The 25424-nt window shown below is 33.1% G+C and overlaps 4 protein-coding genes and 1 long non-coding RNA gene across 6 annotated transcripts; 3 read left to right on the top strand and 2 right to left on the bottom strand.

The window, feature by feature from the left end:
* Nucleotides 74-24489, bottom strand: LOC109360325. The gene is made up of 3 exons (XR_002109158.1): nucleotides 24171-24489; nucleotides 12868-12874; nucleotides 74-86 (listed from the first exon to the last, which is right to left on the bottom strand). It is a non-coding gene; the product is annotated as an uncharacterized LOC109360325 (long non-coding RNA).
* On the top strand, nucleotides 2129-3899 carry LOC109360324 (WRKY transcription factor 55-like). The gene is made up of 3 exons (XM_019605130.1): nucleotides 2129-2641; nucleotides 2914-3048; nucleotides 3643-3899. Exons 1-3 carry the CDS (start codon nucleotides 2148-2150, stop codon nucleotides 3854-3856), a joined length of 843 nt encoding a protein of 280 aa, XP_019460675.1. The 5' UTR covers nucleotides 2129-2147; the 3' UTR covers nucleotides 3857-3899.
* Nucleotides 4817-8818, top strand: LOC109360323 (rhodanese-like domain-containing protein 7). Its single transcript, XM_019605128.1, has 5 exons — nucleotides 4817-5264; nucleotides 6420-6671; nucleotides 6809-6907; nucleotides 7407-7697; nucleotides 8193-8818. The coding sequence occupies exons 1-5, from the start codon at nucleotides 4884-4886 to the stop codon at nucleotides 8568-8570; spliced, it is 1401 nt and encodes a 466-aa protein (XP_019460673.1). The 5' UTR covers nucleotides 4817-4883; the 3' UTR covers nucleotides 8571-8818.
* On the top strand, nucleotides 14580-19748 carry LOC109360322 (uncharacterized aarF domain-containing protein kinase At5g05200, chloroplastic). Its single transcript, XM_019605127.1, has 10 exons — nucleotides 14580-14851; nucleotides 14994-15136; nucleotides 15577-15690; nucleotides 15959-16147; nucleotides 16235-16390; nucleotides 16658-16923; nucleotides 17056-17153; nucleotides 17928-18106; nucleotides 18762-18878; nucleotides 19324-19748. Exons 1-10 carry the CDS (start codon nucleotides 14659-14661, stop codon nucleotides 19498-19500), a joined length of 1632 nt encoding a protein of 543 aa, XP_019460672.1. The 5' UTR covers nucleotides 14580-14658; the 3' UTR covers nucleotides 19501-19748.
* On the bottom strand, nucleotides 19993-24777 carry LOC109360321 (protein ENHANCED DISEASE RESISTANCE 4-like). Of its 2 annotated transcripts, none has more exons than XM_019605126.1 (4): nucleotides 24655-24777; nucleotides 23828-24068; nucleotides 22341-23401; nucleotides 19993-22268 (listed from the first exon to the last, which is right to left on the bottom strand). In XM_019605126.1, exons 2-4 carry the CDS (start codon nucleotides 23946-23948, stop codon nucleotides 20337-20339), a joined length of 3114 nt encoding a protein of 1037 aa, XP_019460671.1. In that variant the 5' UTR covers nucleotides 23949-24068; nucleotides 24655-24777; the 3' UTR covers nucleotides 19993-20336. The 2 variants fall into 2 exon arrangements, with proteins under 2 accessions (XP_019460671.1, XP_019460670.1); XM_019605125.1 differs by having other exon boundaries at nucleotides 19993-23401; nucleotides 23828-23982; nucleotides 24026-24068.

The following is a 25424-nucleotide window of genomic DNA, read 5'->3' as shown; positions in this document are numbered from 1 at the left end:
AACAATACTTATAAGATTTAGATGACTCTCATCCTATTAATTTATTTTAGTGTTCCACTTATTCAAGAAAATTAAGTTATTTTCATCTTCTCTCCCTACCTCTAAGTGTACATTAATATAATATTATTTATTGATAGAAAGTGCAGATCTATTTCTATCACATCTGAAAATATAAATTGTTATTTGTTTATAACTTTTTATAGTATTTGTTTATAATTTTTTATAGTATTTGTTTATAACTTTTAAACATCGTAGTTGAGCACATATATATAATTATCTTTCATTTACTTTTTCATTCCTCCTATGCATACATATATCTTAAAATACATAAAATCATTCAAAAGGATATCAAATGATATTCTTATTTTATTTATGTTCATGAAATGATGAAACAGTATTTTAAGACATAAAGGAAATAAACCTCTTTTTGCCTGAGTGTGGAGAGGGTGAAAAATTGATCATATCTTATCCTTAGGGGAAAACCCAGGCCAATATATTGGGAATGAGTTCATCTTGCCAGATACTTAGTAGAAGCTTGGCGATCTAGTCCGGTCATAATTTGACTTTTGGACTGAAAATGATCCTCTCTCCCAAAATAATTTTATCCTTATTTACCAAACCAATAAAACGTCATAAAATAATGTATAAATATTAATTTTTATTTTTAATTAAATAAGATTTTCTGATTGAATGAGAACACCAAATAGAACATGAATAGGACAGGTGATATCCACTTTGGACTAGAATGGAACATCAATGTTTCTCACTTTAATTAATGATGATAATAAGAAGGAAAAAATTATAATCTAATATGTTTATAGACAAATGGTTTAGTGGTGGTCCATTTAGCATCTCTGAAATTAAGAAAGATTTGATGCCATAAATCTTGTGTTCGTTCTAATTCCAATAAAAATATATTATGTCAATTAAAAAATATTTATTATATTATTTTTGTTTGTATTTTAATATCTTTGATGTTGAACATGATTTAAGACAATAGATCATTGTTCTTCATTATTCTTATTATTTTTAAGTAATAAAGATATTTTGTCCCGCATAAGTGATAATAAAATAAAATATAAAAAAATAATAAATATTTAATTTTTTAATTAATATAATATATTTCCATGATATGAAGGGGAGTTTGAGATAACATATATCATTCATTTACAACTAACAAAATTTGTAATAAAAAAACAAAAGTTAGTTGACTGGTGGATAATACTTGTTTCCCGGTTAGAGCATATCGAATAGTTCATTCATACAAAATTATAGCTGCTATTCTTTGTTTTTTGTTACATATATAGCATTGCTGTAGCTGTATATAAATATGATATTATATATCCATCTTTTTTCTGTGAATGCAACACATCCATCTTTTCAATCTTTACACTTAACCTTTCCTTGCTCTTTAATTAAGTCCAAATTGACACTGCAAAGGCATTAATTAAACGTCTATTATTCAAGATTCATTCATGTTCCTTTCGCTATTGGTATGCACTATGCATGTCATAAAGACCAAAAAATCTTGACCCTATATCTTGTCCAATTAATTTTCTCTTATACTAAACAATTATTCCCGGAACTTAGACTTAACCTCTTCTATCCACCATTTACACCTGAAGAATAAAAATTCCTACTTGGGTCAGTACTTCAAACCTAGAAAATTCATCATAAGGGGCCCCAGACAAGAAACGGTTTCAATGGGGCAAAAGGGTTCCAACTTCCAAGTAGCTTAGACCAAAGACCAAGTCTTCATTTCCACACCTTTTGTTATTAATTTTTCGGTGAGAAAAAGAATTATGCACTGACGGTGTACAAGATTTATAAACTGTCATTGTATCATCCACCTGTTTAATTATTGTTGACTTTTCAAAAAAAGTAATCCAAGGTGGATGATAGTATAAATGTGTATAAATCTTTACACTGTCATTCTACAGATTTTACACTCTTTTTCTGTACCGTGTAACTGGAATAAGGTGCACTCTTCCATATAAAAGATAGCACCATCTAGAACCTTACCTACAAACTTGTTCTTAATTAACAACCTCTTCTATATATATATATATATATATATATATATATATATATAAAACACATTGTTGAAATCTATAGGAAGCAACACAAAACAAGAAGTTTCTGAAACTATGGAAGAGTTCGTGAATTCTATCAAACATGCTTTTGAATTAACACGAGTACTGGAATCAACACTACCAAACATTTCCAACCAGCATCCTCATATGCTACACTTGTCCATTGATGATGTAATGAAGGCATTCATTGGTGCCAAAGAGAGGTTGTTGTTGATGATGATGCTGTCTCAACAAGACCAAACAATAACAGCATCTTCCTATGCTCCAATGCTGAGTACTCATGACTTTGCTATGCAGCATGCAACAACTTCAATGCTGACAAGTTATATGAATCCCTTGTTTCAAGTGCAGCAATTACCTTTTGACCATGTGAGGGCTTTGCATGAAAATAAGATCATAGGTGGTGTTGATCTTCAGGAGATAAGGTACAAGGGCACCTTGCATATTGGTGAAAAGGGTGTAAGGGATGTAGAACGTTCTGTGAGATCAAAGTCTGAAGGAAATGTACATGGAATAGAAGCATCATCATCTCCAAGACCACGGAAATGGTATTTCCAAGTTATACTTTTGTTATATATTTTACACTTGGATGATTGTGGTTAATTGATGATGTGAAATGTGTATTTATGTGACTAAACTAGGCAATGATCATCTAACTAGTTTATGAAAACAACACGAAAATTAATCAGCACATTTATAATTATATATAGATATACTTGTTACTTTCTCATTATTTAGTTATTAGAAAAGTATAAAGCATTAGTTTCCTGGACATTAACCTAATGATTGTATCTATATGTATTACTACATTAATTAACAGTAGGAGGAATGATTCTGTGAAGAAAACAATGATGGTTCCAGCACCAGAGGTTGGAAACACAGAGATACCACCGGAGGATGGGTTCACTTGGAGAAAATATGGCCAGAAAGAGATACTTGGCTCCAAGTACCCTAGGTGCATGTCATTACTTCATTAATTAAGCATATACTTTTTTAACCAATTCGCTAACTAACTCGCTATCATCAATTGAAACAACTAAAATTGACCCATAAGTATGCATCATTAAATCCTTGAGACTATAGAACAAATTAATACTCTACTATAGAACAAATTAAGATACATGTATCATAGTATGGGTTGCTTATAAAATAAGATCAGAAATGTTCAAAGCAAGTAGAATACACCTTTGTTTTGGTCTTTGTCTTCCAGCTGAACCATCCAGAAGACCTTTTACTTTTCTTCTGAGATTTGTTGGTCAAGTCTAAAAATTTAGTAAGTCAAGTGTCCCAGAAAATTGACTCATTCACACACCATAACTACTTGACTAGGTATTTGCCATGTCTCTTGACTCGTACATATTATATATATATATATAATACCAATAATCTATAGAAGTATGTAGCCCACTTTTAATTACAAATAACAACTTCGGAAAAAGAATAAATTATACATTCACATATAAAATACTTTGATTAATAATGAATTTATCAATGAATGGTTATTCAACTTTCATTTTTTCTGGTTTGAAATGTTTCTATCTTTTTGCAGAGGTTACTACAGGTGCACTCACCAGAAGCTATATGGTTGCCAAGCCAAGAAACAAGTACAAAAACTTGATCATAATTCTAACATATTTGAAGTAACATACCGAGGTGAACATACTTGTCACATGTCCTCAACAGCACCATCATCATTTCCACTAACTCAAAGTATCATTTCCCCTCACTTGTCTCCATTATCAACTTCAGTTCCAAGTACCTAACAGATCATAGGCTAGCCTTATCTCGAGGTTCAGACATATGTTATTTGGCTAATAATTAGAAGAGATAAAGTAATTACTTTGAATTATTTACAATTTTTGCTAATGTAATATTTGTAATTTTGCAGAATATTTAAACACTCTTCTTAATAAATGATGATTTCTGGTGAAAATATGATAGGTAAAGCTAAACTGTAGAAGAAAAAAAATAGGTTTTGTCTATGTTTCAATTCAAGGCCCAAATCTTGCTTTTTACCTGAATCAAGACCAATTTTTAATGCCTAACTAATGTAACCAACTTCAAAAGTTGACTTGGCAAGATGACTTACTTAAAGGTTTATCATCAACATTTTTATTAATTTTGATGATAATAATAGAGATATTAAGATAATACGAAATTTTATAAAAATACATGCCAAGAATAGAGATATTTCAGTATATTTTCTTCCTTTTGTTATCAATGTCATATCAATATCCTGTGTTGTGTGTTTCCTTGTGCTTCGGTCTAAATTATTTAATCAAAATATTTTAGACACTGGTCACCATATTATATAACATTATTTATATTTCTTTTGTTGTATTCATGCATGTAGAATCATATCAATGTCCTCTGCTTGCTTCCTTGTGATTCAGTCTAAATAATTTAATCACAAATCTCTTCAAAGTACATAAATACATATATACATTATACATCATAGTGACTAATAATCTATGCAACTGAGAATGATTCTATGATAGCACAGGAAATTAACTTGAAAAGCAAACCCAAAAAAATATTTATTGGACTCTATAAAATAATATTCGAAACAGTAGAGTGGGAATCATACGAGAGCACATCCTCCATTCGACAATTTGTGACATTTCACATATCATCAATCGTAACTGATTGAAAAAATGTATTTAATTACTAAAAACTAACATGGGTTGGCCCACATAACCAGGCCATACTATTGGGTTGAAAAGGCTTATTGTTGGTGATTGGTGAAGAAGTTGATCCAATACAAAACAAACATATCCAAACACATCCTTGATGCTAAGAATCAGAGCTCTACCACTTCCTCCTCCATTTCTAACCCTGACTACGACGATGCTGTCTCCGTCACCGTCGTCTTCCTCCGCCAACTCCGATACCAGAATACCCTCATTCCCAACACCCTCTTCTCGAAACCCCATCAACAGTTCCTCATTCCGTAATCTTCCTCTCTTCTCAAACTCTCAAGTTCAATCTCAAAGCATGGCCCTTTCGAAGTGTTTTTCTAACTCCACCAACCCTATCCCCATTTCGGGTGTACCTGAATCCGAATCCGATGATGGGTCTAACTCTCTTGTGGTGGTTTCTTTCTACAAGTTCGCGGATTTCCATGACCATGCTCGTTTGCGGAAACCATTGAAGGAACTCTGTCAAAAACTGGTACCCACTCACTCACTCACTCTTTGTTTGCATTGTTGAACTTAACTTAGTTTTATTTTGTGTTGGGTGCAAAATATTGTTCAATGGATTTGATTGCAGTGCACTTATATAATGTAAAATGCTTAACATGTATTGCTATGTCATTAAAAAGGCTTAATTTTTATTGTAAGTGATTCGATTGGTTGACATAGAAAACCTTTCCTGCATCAAAATTAGATTCCTTTATGAAATTATAAAGCGTGTTTGGTCACACTGCCTAGGAACTTATAAGTTATACAACTGGCTAATTTGACATTTGATAAACTACTTGAGGTAGCTTATGAGCTTATAACCCAGAGGCAAACAGAGCCAAAGTATGATAGTCAAGGATTTAAAGTTAATGCATTGTCAAAGATAAATTGTCACCCAATCATGCAATCACCATATCATTTATAAAAAAAATCATTTTGATAAATCATCGGTGTAATTTTTTTTTTACACTGACCTATAATCACACATTGTCATGTGATTAAAAATAGAGTTTAATATATATGCACTGACATATAAGAGTTTTTTTTTTTTTTTCATTGTCACTTTTTCATCATCATTCATTTGTATTACTCTTATTTTAGAGTCAATGAATTAACACATGAATGGTAGATATGCACTGACAATAGTAAAATATGTGGTAATGTAAGATCGGTTAAAAAATGTCACATGCATGGTAATGTGTTATTGGTTGATGATTGCACTAACAATCCATCAAGGTTAAAGTCGTTAAATTTTTTTACTCTCATAACAGCTATCTCAATAGTAAAACATGTGGTAATGTAAGATCGGTTGCTGGTATATAAAACTTTGTAGTGACAATTCATCAAAATTAAACTCAATCCAGTGATATGGGTGCTTAGAACTAATGCATTTTTTTCGTGAGGTTGGGAATTTAATTCTTGTGGGTTCACATTATTTAGATAATATTTTGATATATACCTTTTCTACATAAATGTTTAGTACAGTGAGATATGGTTGTTTACATTATGAACTTAAATATTTCCTTTTCATCATTGGTAACATGTATAAACTAAACTCTATAGGAGTACATTGAAAACTAATTTGATCTGCCTATGACTTCATACTGTGGTAATTATCTTGTCTCACCAATCTGATGCTTCTCAGCGTGTTTCTGGCGGCATTATTCTTGCACCTGAAGGAATCAATGGTAGCATATGTGGCACTTTGGAGTCGGTGGAGAAAGTTATTTCATTTATACAAAGTGATGATCGTTTGAAGGGGCTAAGACTAGTGGAATCGCCTGTCAGCCCAGAGGAGGAAGCCATCCACCATGGTCATAGTTCCAGTTCTCCTCTGGCTGCTGGGGAAGATGCACCCTTTCGATGGGATCATGTGAGGGTCAAGTTGAAGAAAGAGGTAATATTTGCAATGCTGAAAGAATAAATTGCTTTGTTAAATTAAATTAAATATGGATAGATATACAAAAAGATCTAACTAGGTTGAACTTTTTCTATCAGCCTGTGTTGATTCGAATGATTTTTATGTGTTGGCAGATTGTGACTCTTGGAATGCCTGATGTATCACCTATTGAAAAGGTTGGAAAGTATGTTGGCCCAAAAGATTGGAATGCTTTGATTACGGACCCAGACACTGTGAGCAGCTAACTTCTTATTATCACTCTTTTCCAGCTTTTGGCAGTGTTTTATATGATCTTATAAGCTGCAGGAACTTAATATTATTAAACATGTTTGGATTCTTGAGTACATTGAATATTTAAAGCTGTTTCAAGTATATGTGTTCCAATATGTTTGTCTGGCATTGCTGGAGAGTAATGTAGTAATGTATGATGCTGCTTTAGACTTAGGTGCCATTTGACGCTTTCATTTAGGCTTGGGATTGAGTTTAAAATTGGAATTGGACCTCCTAATTCCAATTATCTTGTTTGGTTTATGCATTAAAATTGCAAATAGTTTATGTCCAGTGTGATTGAGTAGAAACTGATATAAATCATTTCATATGCATGTTGGAGAAGTGTGGTAGATAGTTTCACATGTAAAAATATGGGAATCCCATACATGGTATTGGCGCTGCTGAATTTACCAGAAAGGCAGAAATGAAAATTTTCATTCCTATTGCTGTCTTAATGTGCAGGTGGTGATTGATGTACGGAATAAATATGAAATCAGAATAGGAAAGTTTAAAGGAGCAGTTGATCCTTGCACTCCTTCATTTCGTGAATTCCCATCTTGGGTGGATGAGCATTTCCAGCTTAGCAGTACAGATGACGAGCGTTCAAAAGATGAAGTAGACAATTCAGTCCAAAGTGCTGAAAAAGTGATGGATAGTCCTAAACAACACATGCCGCGTGTTGCAATGTATTGCACTGGAGGTATTCGATGTGAGAAAGCTTCGAGTCTGCTTCTCAGCAAAGGTTTCAAAGAGGTGATTCTCATTTGTACCTTATTTTGTTTTGTCCGAACAAAATTCTTTGAGAAAATTTTCTTAAAAAGGCTTAGTTTTCTTATAATATTTGGTTATAGTGTATTTAATATCTCAATGGGGAAGGTGGGTTCAAGACTGAGTGAGACTTTGGTGACATGGGAGCAAACTTCTATCTTTATTGATTGACACCGTACTTCTATCTTTATTAATTGACTCTGCTTTTTCGCGATAGCTCGGCCAAGTTTTTTTTACTAGGTATTACTGTTCATTTTTATTGCTATTTGATAGTTTAGTAGTCTTCTATTAAACCACTGCACCTTTTTTAATATGCTACGTAAAAAGATCCACCTTAATATACACAGGTTCTGTTGATATTTGATAAACCATATACAAGTTACTAGTAATATTTATTCTGGTATGGATATAAATCTTGGTAGTTAATTTTCCTTTTAGCATACAATATGATTGTTATATTTGTGTTTAAAAATATCCCAGGTTTTTCACCTGGAAGGTGGAATTCTGAAATATCTTGAGGAGGTTCCAGAGACAGAAAGCCTATGGGAGGGTGAGTGCTTTGTTTTTGACAAGCGAGTCTCTGTTGAGCATGGTTTGGTGCCAGGAAACTTCAAGCTCTGCTATGGTTGTAAGCAACCTGTGAGTGATGCCGACATGGAAGCCCAGGAATATGAATATGGAGTATCTTGCCCTTACTGTTTTTCACAGAAATCAGAGGAAGAGAAAGAGAGGGCTCGAGCTCGACAAAGACAGTTCGAGAGATGGGGAATCATCGGCGGTCCAGATAAGGGTCGGCGACCAACAAGCAAACCAGAGAGTGTTAGCCAGAAAACAAACCAGCTTTCACATTCTGTTTAACTAGTCAGACAGGAAAAATAAGAGAACATCTTTGATGTCTGTTTTGAACAAATGTTTGGCTTTACAATTGCTCCTCTTTTTTGAAAATGTGTTGGAGGGCTTGGGACCATAGATGTAGCTTTAATGTTTAAGCATGATTTGTTGTCATAGGAACCATTTGGTGTCTAGTCTTTGGACAAAGCTCACCAGTTTTTGGCATTCCATGAGTATTGTAACCATGTTGTTTATTACGAACTATTTTGTTGGAATGAACTGCACATTTTTTTCCCTAAGAAAGAAAGCTGAAATATGTTTTTGCCTATGGTAATATAATGAATTTCGATTTTTGAATATATGGAGAGCAAAATTAAAATGGTCTATATTTGTATGGGAGTGGGGATTTACTTACTCTTCATCCTAGATTCCTAGTCATCAATTTTATGGATATCTAATGGTTTAGATCTATTTACTAATTCAAATTATTGGATTTACCTATAATTGATGGTTATAATGGGGAGTAAGTTTAAAAAATTCACTCTTAGAGTAAGTGAATTTTTCCAATGGATTAAAAAAATAGTTAACCTTGTATTAGAAACTTCCACTATAAAAAATAAAAAATGTGTTGTATGAAAATGATCATGTAGCATAACATTCACATTCTATGATACAAATTTTCACTATTTGTTTATTTTCTAATACAATTATATAATCATAACCAAGTCCATGAAACTTCAATGGATCATGAAGAGGGTTGATAAACAACATCATTGTTGAGTTCGTTAAGAGCTTGGAAAACTCATCACAAACCCTTCATTATTATTGTCTTTTTGCTGCTTCACAAAGCAAGAAGCATGGTTTGGGCATGAAATGCCACTGGCCTTGAAGCTCAAGTCTCTTACACTCCCAGGGACAACTTTTACATGAAATGAGAGTGTGGTTGGTTTTGCTCAAAAGGAAGAGAAATGTAGAACTTGAGTGTATCAGCAATATATGAAAGACCCTTCATGTTTGGATTCAAATCCTTGGAAAGGAGGCTATGGTTGGATTAATGTAGATGATTTATGTTGAAATGTTTCAAATATTATATTTGTGGAAATATATATGTAAGAGGTTGAATATGCCAAAACTTATATGCATACATATCCAACATTTCATAATTGAAGACATATATATCTATATTTTTTTTGCATTATCATTTATGATTAAATTTTAATTACCATTAAATTTTTAATATATCTTTCTCAACAAACAAAAATAAAAGGCATCCTTTTAAAAGGAAAATGCACCATTTTAAAAGGAAAAGAGACCCTTTTAAAGGAACAATATAACTTTTCAAAGCTAATTTCCTTAAAACTATTTTCAAATTTTGTAAGTTTTTATTAAGTAATATTTCATTTCCTTTACTTTTCTAAGAAATGACAATATTATTCCAAAACCCCAATTAACTTATGATTACGAGTAAAGTTAAATGTTGGTTAAGATTGTAAGTATTCAAGTAATTACTAAGATATCATCTCAGATGGAAGAATAGATTGTTAATACTTTTTTCAATCTGCAACCAACTCTTAATCTAATTTTTAAATTCTAACTTTGGAGATGAAGATGGAAAAAAAGAAAGGTAAATTATGATGTTAAAAAGGGGAATTTAACCCAAATAGATAAAACACATTTATGGGGAATTGCATCACTAGCTTTTTCAGAGCTGCATAGGACACCAAACAAATGTTTCAAGAAAACAATCTGATCATAAGCTCAAGAACTTTAGACATGAGAATAAATATAACACATAACATAAAACTTATTATTAAGCTTATATTATCACCCAGGGAAATTAAATAATTGAGATCATTCCAATAGGATCTGATCATATCAATATAACCCACCACCAAGATCACTTTGCAGCAGCTTAAAGTTTTGGAACATTGGTGTCTGCAACATGCGTGATGGCAATGCAGGGTTAGAATAGGGATTTGGCTTCATAGCATTTTGAATAAGAATGTTAGTACATTGGTGTGCAACATTCTTCTTCATATCTTCTAAGGCACTCTTCAACTGCGCCAATTGTTGAATGTTCATCTTTTCAATAGGACCTATGACAACAAATATTGTTATATGAGATAATTATATGATATAGTTGTTTAGTTTGTGAAATGTATAAATAAACCATTATCAGGAGTGTACTACCTATACAATGTCAGTATACATATTTATACACAATTAATATATGAACGATGATGGATGATGCAATAACAATACATAAAATTTATATAGTGTCGTGCATAAATTTGTCCTCATGAATCCTATGATAAAATTAAATTTATTTGGAATTTTAATCTACCTGTCCACCAAGATTGACCAGGACTGGCATTTTGTGAATTGTCCAGCTCTACAGCATACTTTTTTTCAACTTCAATTTCATGTGTGAGACGGTTGAGTTGTTCTGTAGGAGTTTCTTCCACACGGTGTTGCATGGTGGTAGGTGCATGTGCATGTGGTGGTGGTGGTAAACTAAGGTAGCGGTGTATGAGACCCTCGACGTTCGGGTGACCGAAAGAGTATGTTTTATTCCTGGGAGAAAACATGATGATAGCAATCTCAACACCGCAAAGGGTGCTAAGTTCGCTAGCTTTTTTGAAAATTCCACCTCGACGTTTGCAGAAAGTTACTTGTAGGTTACGCTTGTTCATCATCTTCTTTATCTCAATCTTTTGGCGACCCTCGCTTCTCTTCACACTTGACATGGTTAAAGCGTACAAAGAAATGAAAGGAAATAAAGTAAATGAGATGAATTTAAGGTTTGAATCAAATACAAAATAGCATCCATTTATATAGATATTTTTAATGGGCAAGTATGTGTTTATTTCAATTTATAAAAAAATATTTCAGATAAAAAGAATTTTAATATGTGTTTATTTTAAGTTGTAAAATATATTTTTTGGTATAAAACTTTCCTTTATAAAATATAATCTTATGCTTCAATGTTTTTATTCTTATTGAATAGCTTTTTTTCCCCAATAAAATCTTATCGAATAACTTAAGAATGTTTAACTCTTACATCTAAAAATTGTAATTTTTCAATCTATACCTATGATTTCCAAGATTATAAGTCTATACCTTGAAATAAATGCACCCTAATTTTTTTTTATTTAATTTAGTTTTATTAAATAAAATTATAAAGCGATCCATTTACGAATGAAATTATAAAATTGATTTATTTTAAATATATAATGAGTTTAGAAAATATTGGGCTATTGTTAAAATATTTAATTCTCGGAACAATAACTTTAAAAATTACGAGTAATAATATTTTATTATTTAATAGCATAAAAAGTACATGTTAGTATATCAAATTAAATTCCTGTAAAATATATACTAACCAGTTCTATTCAAGTCGAGTATCATCGGTATAAGCAATAAAAAAATATATATACATATATTATACATTAATATTTAAGTCGATTGCACATTAGGAATAATAAGAAAATGACTTGATGAACATAGAAGTGTCTCTCAGTAGTATCATATAAACGAAATTATTCCTTACAAAAAATAAAAACAATAAAGGAAATTATCAATTCAAAATTAGTAAGTGATTATTGGATTTGGTAGTTATATTAAGTAATTGCTGGATCTACAAACATACTAAATAATACAATATTACAAATTTAAATAATGAATATAATTTCTATTTAAAATCGCTTAAAAAAAGTATACAATTATTCCATAGCAATTTTATAGAAGGGTTCATCCCAAAAATACAAGGTTAACTAAAAATATTTGAATGATCAATAGTTTGCTAATTTTAATAAATAGTTAGCATATTAAAAAAAGTAGCATTTAAAAAACAAAAATCAAGTGTTTTTCAAAATAAATTATCGCTTCATAGCAAGAGATAATTTATCTCATACAATCACTTAAATCATGACATGTATCATATTTAACTATTTTCTACAAAAAATTTCTAAAACTAAAAAAACATGACACACATAATAATTTCATTATTGGAATGTTCTTATTTGCATATGTTCTTTAATATGGTAACATTGGGTTGGAATTGCCAAATTCGGGCAAAATTGATCTAGAATCACCTTGGTGAGTACCTATAAAGACACTCCAATGCTCAAGTCAAAGTATACGAAGATATATAGAGAGAATAATGATGCAAGAGTATATGAGAGTATTAATTGTAAACTTCCTTATGAAAGGACTCCTATATTTATAAAGGAATTGAACATGAAATATTCTTTCATAGATATGGTAGTTGTGCCAAACCATTGTGTCCTATCAAGTCTACCCTAGACAAACAAGACTAATTTACTCATGTCCTATGACCCTAACGTGCTTGTACTTTGGTTGGTACAATATTTTATTCAAGGTGGGCATTTTGTCGCCTACCTCAACTGTCATAATCGTAAATTAGGTATGACATCCTCACATGGTAGGGATAGCCCATGATCGAGATGACGTGTTCAACTATGTAGCAGAGATCTGCGTTATTTAGGTAATGTGACAGTCTTGTAGTAGATGTCTATGATGTTCACGTGACCAAATACTCTTGTAGTAGAGGCATGTTTCTCGTTATTGCTAACTAAGCCACATTTTTCAATGTCATCCTTTGTTTGGTTAGGCCAGCTGTCCGTCCATACATGATCGACGATTATATAAACTATATCTTATTTATACAATATTTGATTGTGATCTTAGAGGTTGGTTGACTCATGATGTATCCTTGAACAAGGATGGAACAACTTCCAATTAGGACCATGCTAATATTATAGCTGAATAATATAAATCGACTGACATGATAAAATAACACACTAGTAATCAATAGTGTAGATTGGGTTGTGATTGTACAAATATGACTGCTTTATCATCTTGCTATGTTTGAATCATTGTTTTAGCATTTGTATCTTCAATGATATTTTAGAAATGAAAAAAATTAGGGGTTAAGAATTGGGATGAAGGATTGGAATAAGAAGAGGAAGGAAGAAATTGAAGAGAATGTAATGCATCATAAAGGTAGAGCTATAATCTCTAAACAAAATAGTCATCCATTCAGAACCTAAGATATACATTGATTAAACCAAATTGTAAGTGTTAAAATTTGACAATTTTTTTTATAATAATCTATTGTTTATTTTTAATCATATATATCTATATACATATTTAAAATATTTATATCTCTTATTAAAGTGTTATCTATTAATTCCGAACTGACAAAGATGGCTATAGGAACTTAGGAAGGAATAACCACACGAAATCCTATGCACTAATTGTGGACGTGGTTGTTCAATGACCAGTTTCTGAAGCTCTTTTTGTAGTCTTTCTTTTTCTATCAACTCTTCTCATTCACAAATTATTATAGTATATCAATTATATTTAAAATAATAATATTGAATTTTAAGTAATCAAAATCAATAATAATAAAAGAGTGTAATATTCAGTGTTGTAATAACCAATTTGACCACTGACTGGACTTGAAAAATGACTTTAGTTTGTAGTCTTAATTGAATGAGGGGTTGAACCGTTTTGAACCGGAGAAATTTTGGTCCAACCATGTTAAACCCGGTTGAACGCAATAAAATGGGAAGTGAACCGGACTATCGCTTAAAATTAAAAAAAAAAAAAAACACTACTCTAATATTTTGTTTTACATTGGTCCAAAAAAACGGAAAACTTTTATTTTGATATAATTATATAAAATTTTGTATTTATATATATATATTTATAGATAAAATAATATTTTATATATGAAAATGAAATCATGTCATCCGACCAACATTTTAACCGTTTAAACTGAATAAACCTAATAAAATACTTCTTCTAATTTGATGTACTATTGGGGTTTCATAACACTAGTAATACATATACACAGTTAATTAGTGTAATTTTTGTTTAAAGTTAATAATTTAAATATAAATGATATATAATATAACAATAACAATAATATATAAAATTAATATTAATACAATGTTGTTTCATATATACATATATATTTTGATGATAAAAATAAGGTTCGTTGATGATTAAAATAAATAAAAGGAAATTGAGTTGAGAAGAAAAAGTGTGGACAATACAAGCCACGCTCTCAGTTCTCAACTTGTCATCAATGGCCGTTTCAGCGTTGAGAAGTGTTTGTAGTTTACAATTACCATTCTTCAATCATCGCCATCACCATCACCATTTTCGTTTCTCACCTAACCATCTCAATGTTCATTCCAAGTCAAAGGGTTTCACTCTCTTCGCTCGCTATGCTCAACCTCAACCTCAGGATCTCTCTTCCTCTTCTCGTCGTTTCCAAGGTTCTTTCTTTCCTTCCTTATACTCTATTTAACTCTATTTCCATCTTGCCCTTTATCACAATTTATCGTTAAAAAACTAAATTTATACAAATTTCCTCAATTTTAAATTTTCAATATTTGTGAATTGTGTTTGGTACCTCAGATAGGATAGAAAACTTTCCGAAGCTAGTGGAAGATATTGTCCAGACATCAATAAATACAGGTCCAAGGGGTGTTCTTAGGCTTGCTCAAGGTTTTCAAGCCTTCATTGGTGTTGGTCAAGAGTGGTTAACTGATGTTTCTAAGGTAACACACTTTTGTTTTGTTTTTTGTAGCCATGATGATGTTCAAATTAATATTTTTAAATTGATATATGGTCATTGTTGAACTAGTTTGGGTTTTAGACAAGTTATCTCTTCATCACTGAGCTATGTAGTATAGGAAACATGTATTTGGAATGAGACTGGCTACTTTGGCTATGTACTTGTGAGGTCTAGCATGTCGGGTAATAGTTATTTTTTTGGAAATAATCATCCCACATTTCTTTAAAAAATCTTTCCGGGAGGCGGGAGGTTTACTTGTAAGCTGTTTTGGAACACAAAATTAAGCTAATCCAAACACACAGTGTATACATTTGTTGCTTCCTTTTTTGAATAATAGTTAATATCCTTCTATTTCTCTCTAACTTTTATTTATTCGTATTTCACAAATTTGGACAGACTTATTAACTCTTGCATTATTTTTAGTCAACAAATTCAACTGCTGGGTTACCAACTGAAATGCCGCTTGGTTTACTTTCCCCCTTTTATGTGAGGAGGTTGTTTGAACGTTTGGGAGCAACTTACATCAAACTAGGTCAGGTATGAGTGAATTCCTCTAGTCCCTCCTACTTGTGCTTGGTGATGTTATTTGCTAAAGTAAAAAATGATGCTGCTTGGATTTTTATTGTGTGAGGTGACTCGAGAATCAATATTATCTATAGCTGGAAAAAGATAACGCAGATTGTACAATTTTTTTTTATAACCTCTTAATATAATCATCTGCTCAATACATCACTCTTTCCTACTTTTATTTTCTTTTTCCCAGGCTCCTTTATAATGATGGTTATCTTTGGCTTCTGTTTGGTAGTTCATAGCATCAGCACCAACACTGTTTCCACCCGAGTATGTACAAGAATTCCAGAATTGTTTCGATAGAGCTCCTCCAATTTCTTTTGAGGAAATCCAATCCATACTGCGTAAGGAACTAGGAAGACCAATAGAAAGTGTTTATGAGTATGTTGATCCAACACCTCTTGCTTCTGCCTCTATAGCACAGGTATCTTCTGTACCTGCTTTCTCTTTCAAAACCTTTATATTCAGTTACTCTGTGGTTGTTAATGCAGTTGTAATAATTTACATATAGGTTCATGGTGCAAGGCTAAAAGGCTCCCGGGAGGATGTGGTTATAAAAGTCTTAAAACCAGGAATAGAGGACATCTTAGTGGCAGATCTTAATTTTGTTTATGTTGTTGCTCGGATATTTGAGTTCTTGAGTCCTGAAATAAGCCGAACATCATTGGTATGAACAATATTGGCACCCTTACTGCTAAATAGATATTTTTGCTACAATATGAACACTGAAATAAAATTCTTAATTCTGTTGCCTAGTTTTTTTTGTCATCCTTTGTTCCCTCCCCTCTCACTAAATTGATATCCTTTTTGGTTTATCATATAGCAAAGGAAACTTAAAACATTTTGTAGTCATATCCATTCTTTATTACTGTTTTTTCGTTATTGTAAATGCTCGTGGCCAGAACTTGCTTGTGATGTGAGCCTCCTTTAGTAGGTTGGTATTGTCAAAGATATACGAGACTCAATGCTTGAAGAAGTTGACTTTTACAAGGAGGCTGCAAATATTGAGGCTTTCAGGAAATATTTAGAGGACATGGGACTCACAAGGAATGCAACAGCTCCAAAAGTATATCAATACTGCAGCACACAAAAAGTTTTAACTATGGAGAGACTGTACGGAGTTCCTATTACTGACCTAGACTCCATACGTTCTTTTGTTTCTAATCCAGAAGCCAGCTTGATAACTGCTCTCAATGTGTGGTATGACTCCAAAATTTTACTCGGAATTAACTTTCCTGTGCCTTTCCCTTTTATTTATATAAAAACTTGTATGATTGTCTCTCGTAAGTCTTCGCCTAAACTTTTGTATCTTGGTATAAAATGTTGATGCAGGTTTGGAAGTTTGCTTGCATGTGAGTCTTTTCATGCAGATGTTCATGCAGGAAATCTTTGGCTTCTACGTGATGGCCGTATTGGATTTCTTGACTTTGGTATGCTTTATATTCTTTGTGCTTGGTTTACAGATGGTTTTACTTAAGCTCGAACTTTTTGTAGTTCATTTGCCATCTCATATGTATCAAAATAACTATGCATATTATTTGAAATTTAAGCAGTTTTCCATGTTTCTATAAATTGAATGTTTAAGTTTCATCACCATCTTGTGTTTCAGTTTTGCTAACTTATGTGCCTCCTAAATATGTTGCATATGGTCATTTTACTCATCAAAGAGCTCTTTTTGCTACAGAGCTAATTTAAAAATAAAAAAGGACACATTACCTTAGATAAAATGAGGGAAAGAAACCCTGGAACTAACATATGTGGTTATGTTATTTGAAATGCTTGCCACCTATAATTCCAACTTGGAACACATTTCTTCCTATTCCGATGCATATAGTTACAGATAAAAACATATGTTCCAACTTCTAGACCTATTATCTCATGCAATTCAAGAGCTCTCATTCTATCCCAGCCTATAGTAATTGTCAAAAATATTTTGATGCATTAATTTTTTGTATTTTATGTTGCCAGAGTCCCTTGTGGAAAAGAAATTTTTTATCATTACTTCTGACAACCAGGATATTTACTGCTGTGCTTACTGTGAGGAATCATGTTGCAAATTCTAATCACTTATTTTGCTTTGTTATTTTACAAACTCACCATGTCTTTACTCGTTGAAACAGCTAAAGTTTTGCAGTATTCTGTTGGATTTACGTACATATATATATATATGTAGATATTTTTGTGTAATAAGTTTCAATCAACAGGAATTGTTGGACGTATATCCCCCAAAACATGGGCGGCTATGGAAGTTTTCTTGGGATCAATTGCCATTGAAGATTATGATTCAATGGCATCTTCCTTAATTCAAATGGGTGCTACAAACAAGGATGTTAATGCTAAGGCCTTTGCCCTGGATTTGAAAAAAGTATTCTCATCAATTAAGGCAAGCAATATAACTCACTTAAATTCACTTGCCAATTATATGTTGGATTTGGACTAAGTAGGTAATGTGTGTGGGACTACATGGGTCTTTCTTAATCTAGAGCGCACATTTCAATTTTGTACGCTAGTGGCACCCAAGCTACTAGGGAATTTGTATATGTCTATGCATACACACTCACCCACACCTAGTCCTAATAATTCATATCAGATCCAATGTTTAAGATTTACTCTGCTCATTCACATTAGACCAATGCTCTCACGCTACGGATTAGGTCCTCTGCTGTGATTTTCTCAGGTCACATGTAGAGAAGATAGACTTAGGCCATGCACGAGGATTTTTTTACAGCCCTGTGTGGTGTCTTCGTCTCTCTCTCTCTCTCTCATGACATTCACACAACATGGTCATGAGAAAACTACATTACACATGGGTATGGTCATATGGGCATATACCTGTCAATTTATTGGAGAACTGTTTGTAAACGATGCTATAAGTTTAGCTTAAAAAAAAGATCCGTCATGTATTTAGTAATATATTTTTAGACAAGTATTTCTGTCATCGAGTGATTGATTTTTCAAAATTATGCTTATAACTTGGTCCAAGCCTGGTTTTGTTTTATCACTCACAAACTACTTTTCCCCACTTTACTGAAGTGCAGGAGTTGGATAGTGAAATAGTTGTAGCAGCTAGAAGTGGGACAGCCACAAGGGCACCTGCTGTCGCTGCTAATGTAGTTGTTGATGAGAGGCAGATGAATGCACTCTTTCTTGATGTGGTAAGCTATTTTAGCATGATCTAACTGAACCTGTAAGATAGCTTGTATGTCAACTAAAAGGTCCAAAGTCTTACTGTTTATTATTCTTTCTGGGTTGATATTCATGAGTTGAGTTTTCTATTTAGTATTTAGCAACATAGTGATATATGCTGCCTTGCTGCTTTGACAAATTTAATATGATACTTTAAAATTACTTAAGTGTATTAATTGTAAGTGTGGATATCTGCAACATCTTTCTAATACAGCATATGGTACTAGAGATATTTGATATAACTAATCAAAAAGTCAGTTCAACAAGAAATAATATTTCCATCTTTCCCTTTATCACAATTTATCCAGTGGTCCTCCTTTCCTGGGAAATTTTAATTTTCTTATGTTGGTTTTGGTTGTGCTGAATACTAACTAGATTACTAATGTACTACTTTTTTCTGTATGTCTTCCACAGGTTCAGGTTAGTGAATCATACGGACTAAAGTTTCCTCGAGAATTTGCACTTCTTCTGAAGCAGCTCTTGTATTTTGACCGTTACACGCGGTTATTGGCTCCCAATTTGAATATGCTTCAGGATCAGAGGATTTCCATTAGCTCCAATAGAAGAAACAGGGATAGAGACAGTTTCTAATGGCCCACTATTCAAAATCCAGATATACCAAATTATCTTTCAGAAGCTTTTGTGTATTGTAACTTCTATATATAGTAAAAGGAACCCATAGTTGGGGTTTCACTTTCTGACAGCAACATATAAAAAACTGCCTTCACTCTTGTTCCTTTTATGACACCAACTTGGGTTACAAGTTGGAATTCCTTATACAGAAAAAGTTTAATTAATAAAAATATAAATTTGGGATCAGAAATTTGTCTTAGCAATCATCTGCAGTTTGTGTTGGCTCATACGATTCTTTATTTTGCACCCTTTATTCATTCCTATGTGAAACTCTTGTTGACAAATGATGTGGCTCTAATCAGTGTCTTCAACGGGAGAAATTCTAGAATACTATGGATAATATTCACTTCGGTCAATCTTTATTTGACACGGTAACATCATTTTCTATGCTTTTATAAATCAATATCAACAACTACTACGGTGTTTTTTAAAGACAGTTGAAGTCTAAAATACACACAATAATGATTTGTATATATATATATATTCCAAAATCATCTTTTTACAACAAATATATTCTCTGTTCCTATTGCCAAACTAGCATACATAAATTGAATAATGGGGCTAATCTGCTTCTAATACACAATCTAGAGCAACGAGTCAATCTTATAGCTCTTGTTTAAGACACCAAAAAGAAAACCGAGACAAATAAATCATTGTATGGATGCTTCATCATTACATCTCAAATTCTGATAAGTACCTTCCTATTCTTGAACTTCCCAGTTTCACTTTGGATTGGTCAAACACCAGTATATAGAAATGTCATCTAGTGCATTACATTTTAGCTCTGTTGAGAATTATTTACCTTCAACAATGGACTGAATCCCTCTAATCACATGAATTGGTGAGGAATAACCCATCAGTTTATGGAGTGCTGAACTTCTTGGTGCTGATTGTGCTTCCATTTCTGATGACATATTGGAGGAGTCCATATCTAGTTCATCTGTTTCCACTATATCCTCACTTGTACTAGGACCTATTGAAGCAATCCTCTCATTCTTTGTTATAGGCTCAAGGGTACCATGAGAGACACTTGGATTATCATTTTTGAGGCCATGCAAGGGATGAAATGGTGTCGTAGAAACTAGGTCACTTTCCGAGGAGTGACTTTTGCTGATAGAGTGGCCAAAATCATCAGAATATGAAATGGGGTCTGCATGTGAAGAATGGTAATAGTTGGCATGAGATTCTGAATGCAGACTGTTGCTATTGATCACCTCATTTTGGTCATCAAGGTCACCTGATGAGGGAACTATAGCATTTGGTGCATAAGAAACTATGTGACTTCTGTTCTGCAGAGAAAACTTGAGTACCTCTGAACATGAACCACATTTTAATTGATGAAATGCTCTTCTAAAAATGAGAAAATCTGTAGGCAGCTGCAGAAGGTTTAAACATTTATGACAAGTAACAAAAGGTGCTCCACCAGCTATTGGCCTGTAATGTCGCATAGTCAAGTTCTGTTTCTTCCTTATATATTTCATCACCTCTGGAACCCCATGCATCTGGTCACCAGATTTTGTTTCATGTACATATAGGAGTTTAGAGGGCATGACACATTGTGGACTAGAAGGATAAGCACAGTGAGAAGGGCAATAATTCTGATCCAGATGAGACTTGTATATCTCCTCATGTTGGAAAGGAACAGTTAAAGGCAATTCTGCTGAACGTTGCCACTCTTGGGGATAGCAATGGACACAAGAATAATCAGTATGGTCTTTACTGCTTGCAACCCCAGACACATAAGGTCGTGAAAAGTTAGGACTACGATGATGGTTGGTTCCATGATCACATCCTCCATCACATCTGGGGAAATCATAACCATGATAAAACCTTCCTTCATGAAGACCATGGCCATGGTTAGTAGAAACATGATTTCCCTTGTAAGAGACACCTGTGGGAAATCTTCCATTAGTTTCACCATTTGCATAGCTAGTTCTGTTGAGTTGATCCTGCAATTTATAAATCATTCTCAAGAGTTCCATCTTCTCCTGGTCAGGGTTATCAAGGGAGTCAAGTGAAAGAAAGCTTGAGCTGCAGTAGAGGCCATCATGAGTTTGATTTGATGGGCTGCCACTTTCGTAGCCAGATTGAGAACCACTTTGATGGAAAGGAATTTTGGGTGGAAACTCTTCTCTCCTTGTTCTTGTCCAATGTGGATGACCATGTCTTGTAGTTTCTTGAACTTCGTTTTGGATCCCTCTGTTGTCTTTCAGGACATGATGCTTTCCATTGGGCAAAAATGATTCTTGTTGTGTATCAAGATCTCCATATAACATGCTATTAACAAGGCCTTTTCCCTTTCTGAACCTTCCCTCAGAAACACCATTAGCAACCGTGTAATTGTTCTCAAAAGAGTCTAACTGTTGACTACAGAACCTTTCATCTTCCCTATCATTAGAAGAGACACTGCCTTCATAAGCATGTGAGCTTCTAGTGGTTGAGGATCTACGCATTTCTTCAAGAGCACCTGTAAGTTCTGAACTCGGATTCATTATGTTTGTAGTATCAAATATATCCACAGATGTTACACTGTCAAAACTATGGTGAATACTTTTCTGAGCTTGCTTCCATTGTTGGTTTGGAGAAGATACACGATTACTAGATGTACCCTCTTCAAGTTTAGCAGGAGAAGACTGTGAAATGCTTCCCTTTTGGTATATAAATTTCTCATGACTTGACCTTTTGGCAGTAGAAGCACTTCCAGTAATGTCCACTTCAGTTTTGGCACCAGCTAGATCTGGTTGGTCATTTTTGATATCTTCGCCATCCGAGGCACATGTATTCAACTCCTCTTCTTCTCCTTCTAACAAGTTTCCATTATTTATTTCTTCTGCTGCTTTATTGCTTCCAGTAATTTCCACTTCAGAGTTTGCACCAACCGGAGCTGATTTGTCATTGTTGACTCCTTCCCTATTCAATTCAAAAATTAACTCCTGTTTTGCTCCTTCTGGTAACAGATTTCCATTATTCAACTCCTCTGCTCCTTCTAAATCACTTCCTGTAATGTTCACTTCAGATTTTACCAAATCTAGAGCCGATTTCTCATTATTGGTACCTTCTTTATCCAATGCACAACCCAACTCCTCTCCTGCTCCTTCTAATGGCATGTTTCCATTGCTTAACTCTTCTCCTTCTAGTTGCAAGTTTGCATTATTTGCATTTTCTACCGAATTATCTGCCTTCAATTCTGATGAGGCCTCAATCTCACTGCGAGTCTGCTCATTTGAATAGCTTTCGCCAGACACTCTTCTGATATGCAATAGTTTATAGATATCCATCTTGTTTTCCAGTTCTTCATCTGACAAACCAGACCGTCGAAGCTGTTCTCTATTGCATTCACCATTTCCATCCGTAGAACTTTCTCCTGTTGAAGAATTAGCTGCTTTCCCCCTCAAACCATCCTCATGAGAAATAACTAACTGCTCTCCACAGCCTTCGCCATTTTCTATTTGACCCCTTCCACCATTTTCATCCACAGAAGTGACAGAACATTCTCCTGAGAAGGAACTAGTTACATTTTCCTTCACACCATTATGCGGAGAAATAGCTAGCTGCTCTCCATGGCATTCACCATTTTCAACTAGACCCTTTCCACCATTTCCATCCGAAGAGCATTCGCCTGAAGAACTAATTGCTTTTCCCCTCAAACTATTCTCCTGAGGAATAACTAATTGCTCCCCATTGCCTGAAGAAGAAATAGTTGCTTTTTGCCTCAAACCATTGTCCTGAGGAATAACTAGCTGCTCTCCACTGCTGTGTTGTTTATGATCAGGAACAAGGTCTAATGAGTTTGTAGGAGATGCAACAGTTCGATGTGTAATGGATTCTGAGTTCACAGCACGGTTTTTTTGTTTCTTAGCTGCAATAGTATAGGAAGGCAATGATTTCAGCAACAAATTAAGAACTATAATGCAAATGTGTAGAATTATTATCTTCAGTTGTAAAGTAAGATTTCCTAAAAAATAATACATAAAACAGATGGCGTTGAATAGATCTGGAACAGCAATGTTCGTTTCATAGAGCGGCAAGTAATTGATTTTAATAGGATCTTACATCTATCCAACTATCCAAGCAAGAGAATAAACCATATAAGAGAAAACAATTTTTATTTTTATTTTGGATAAGCTCACAAGAGAATAAGATATTGAAGGTTGTGACACCCAGTCACATTATGTAAGAGCTCAGACAAACTTTCCAGCTGAAAATTTTCTCTGCATCATGTTTCCTAAGAGGCTAAAAATTGAAAAAATAAAATAAAATCATATACAATGGTGAGATTTTTAACCTTGAAGAATCTTGCCACATCCACCACACTGGTACAAATCAACATCTGGAGGCTCTGGAAGAACTTTTCTGCATTTGGGACATAATACTAGTCGTGGTTTGGGAGAAGGTTCAGCAGACATTGTACTCCAAATATGTAATCAATGGCAACAAATTTTTAGACAGTAGATCTCAAAATGAAATACCAAAGTCACAACATTCTACCAGGAAGAAATTACAAAGCTGTCCCAAGCTTTCACTCTCTGCATCATATAAAATTGAAGTTTAGGTTGAATTCTATTAAAACATTATGGAAAGAGTATGATATTCAAGGAAACTATGCTGCAGTGCTGCACTATCATAACTATAATTGAACCAGTTAACTATACCACCTCCAATTTAGTGGAAACTAGACATCACTACTTTCCTAAATAAATGGTTTCCAGAATAGGAAATGCTGTCTTAAAATAACATCCTCATAATTTTCAGATCTACACACTCTTTTATTATGGACTATATAAAAGGAGAGATCTGAACTACTTAGACAATCAAAACATTTACCATTGTTGGTATATAAATATTCTAATCGGTGGCACATAGTCATTGATCAATTTGGTCTAAAAGATAGAAATATAAAAAAAAACATAGAAGAAGGAGTTAATCTAGAAACTTAGACCTAAAAATTACAAGCTGAGTATATAGTTAAATTTAAATGAGGACAATTCTTACCAAATGATAAAAATCAAATTTTGCATCCATTCAGTCAAAAAAGCTTTTAAAAAAGGATAAATTTGATAAGAAACATGCAATATGTAAAGGCAGGAAGAAAAAGAAGATGAAAATTTGAACCTTAGTATTTGCATATAGATGAGGGAGTTGAAGAGAAGTAGTTGAGGAATGAATGAAGAGAGGAGAATGGAAATAGTGGAATGGAATGAATGGATTTATTTGATTTCAGTCAACACTTACCTCAAAGTAAGGACAAAACCTAGGGAAATTAAATAAAACCAAACACTGTTGTGTTTTGTGTTCTAAAGTGAAAGTGAAAAATATGTCTTATTAAAGTAGGCGCTCCTCCCATTCAAACCTATTCAACCATTTGGAAATCATTTTAGAAAATTTTTTGTGTTGAGACGTAAATATCTAGAGACAATCAATAGTATCTTAACAATATATTAATATTTTAATTTTAATTAAATTTAATTCTAAATGATAGCATCAAAATCATTTGATGTATTTGTTTTTAAATATGATATATTATATATGTCTCAGTACAAGTTTTTATTATTATTTTATACACATTAAAGATTTACTAGGAGCAAGTATTACATTTATGAGGTCTAATTGAATGTTGTGATTAAAGAAAAAGTTCTAAAATGAGTTTAAACCTTTTTAGTTTGAAAAATAAAATAATAGAACAAAATATGAATGTTTTGTGTAATGAATTGGAGGTGAAAATGAAATATTCTTGTGGCAGTGGAATTGAATATAGAAGCAGCCATAGAAAACTTTGAGGTATAGATAAAGTCAAACTACAAAAACAGGAGAGTGGAAGAAATAATAAGAGCTACATCTCTGACTGGGTCAATGACCTTCTGTCATCTGACACATGGCTTTCT

This window comes from Lupinus angustifolius, chromosome LG11, assembly GCF_001865875.1.
Source record: "Lupinus angustifolius cultivar Tanjil chromosome LG11, LupAngTanjil_v1.0, whole genome shotgun sequence".
Lineage (NCBI taxonomy): Eukaryota > Viridiplantae > Streptophyta > Magnoliopsida > Fabales > Fabaceae > Lupinus > Lupinus angustifolius.
This window is presented reverse-complemented; position numbering and strand designations above follow the sequence as displayed.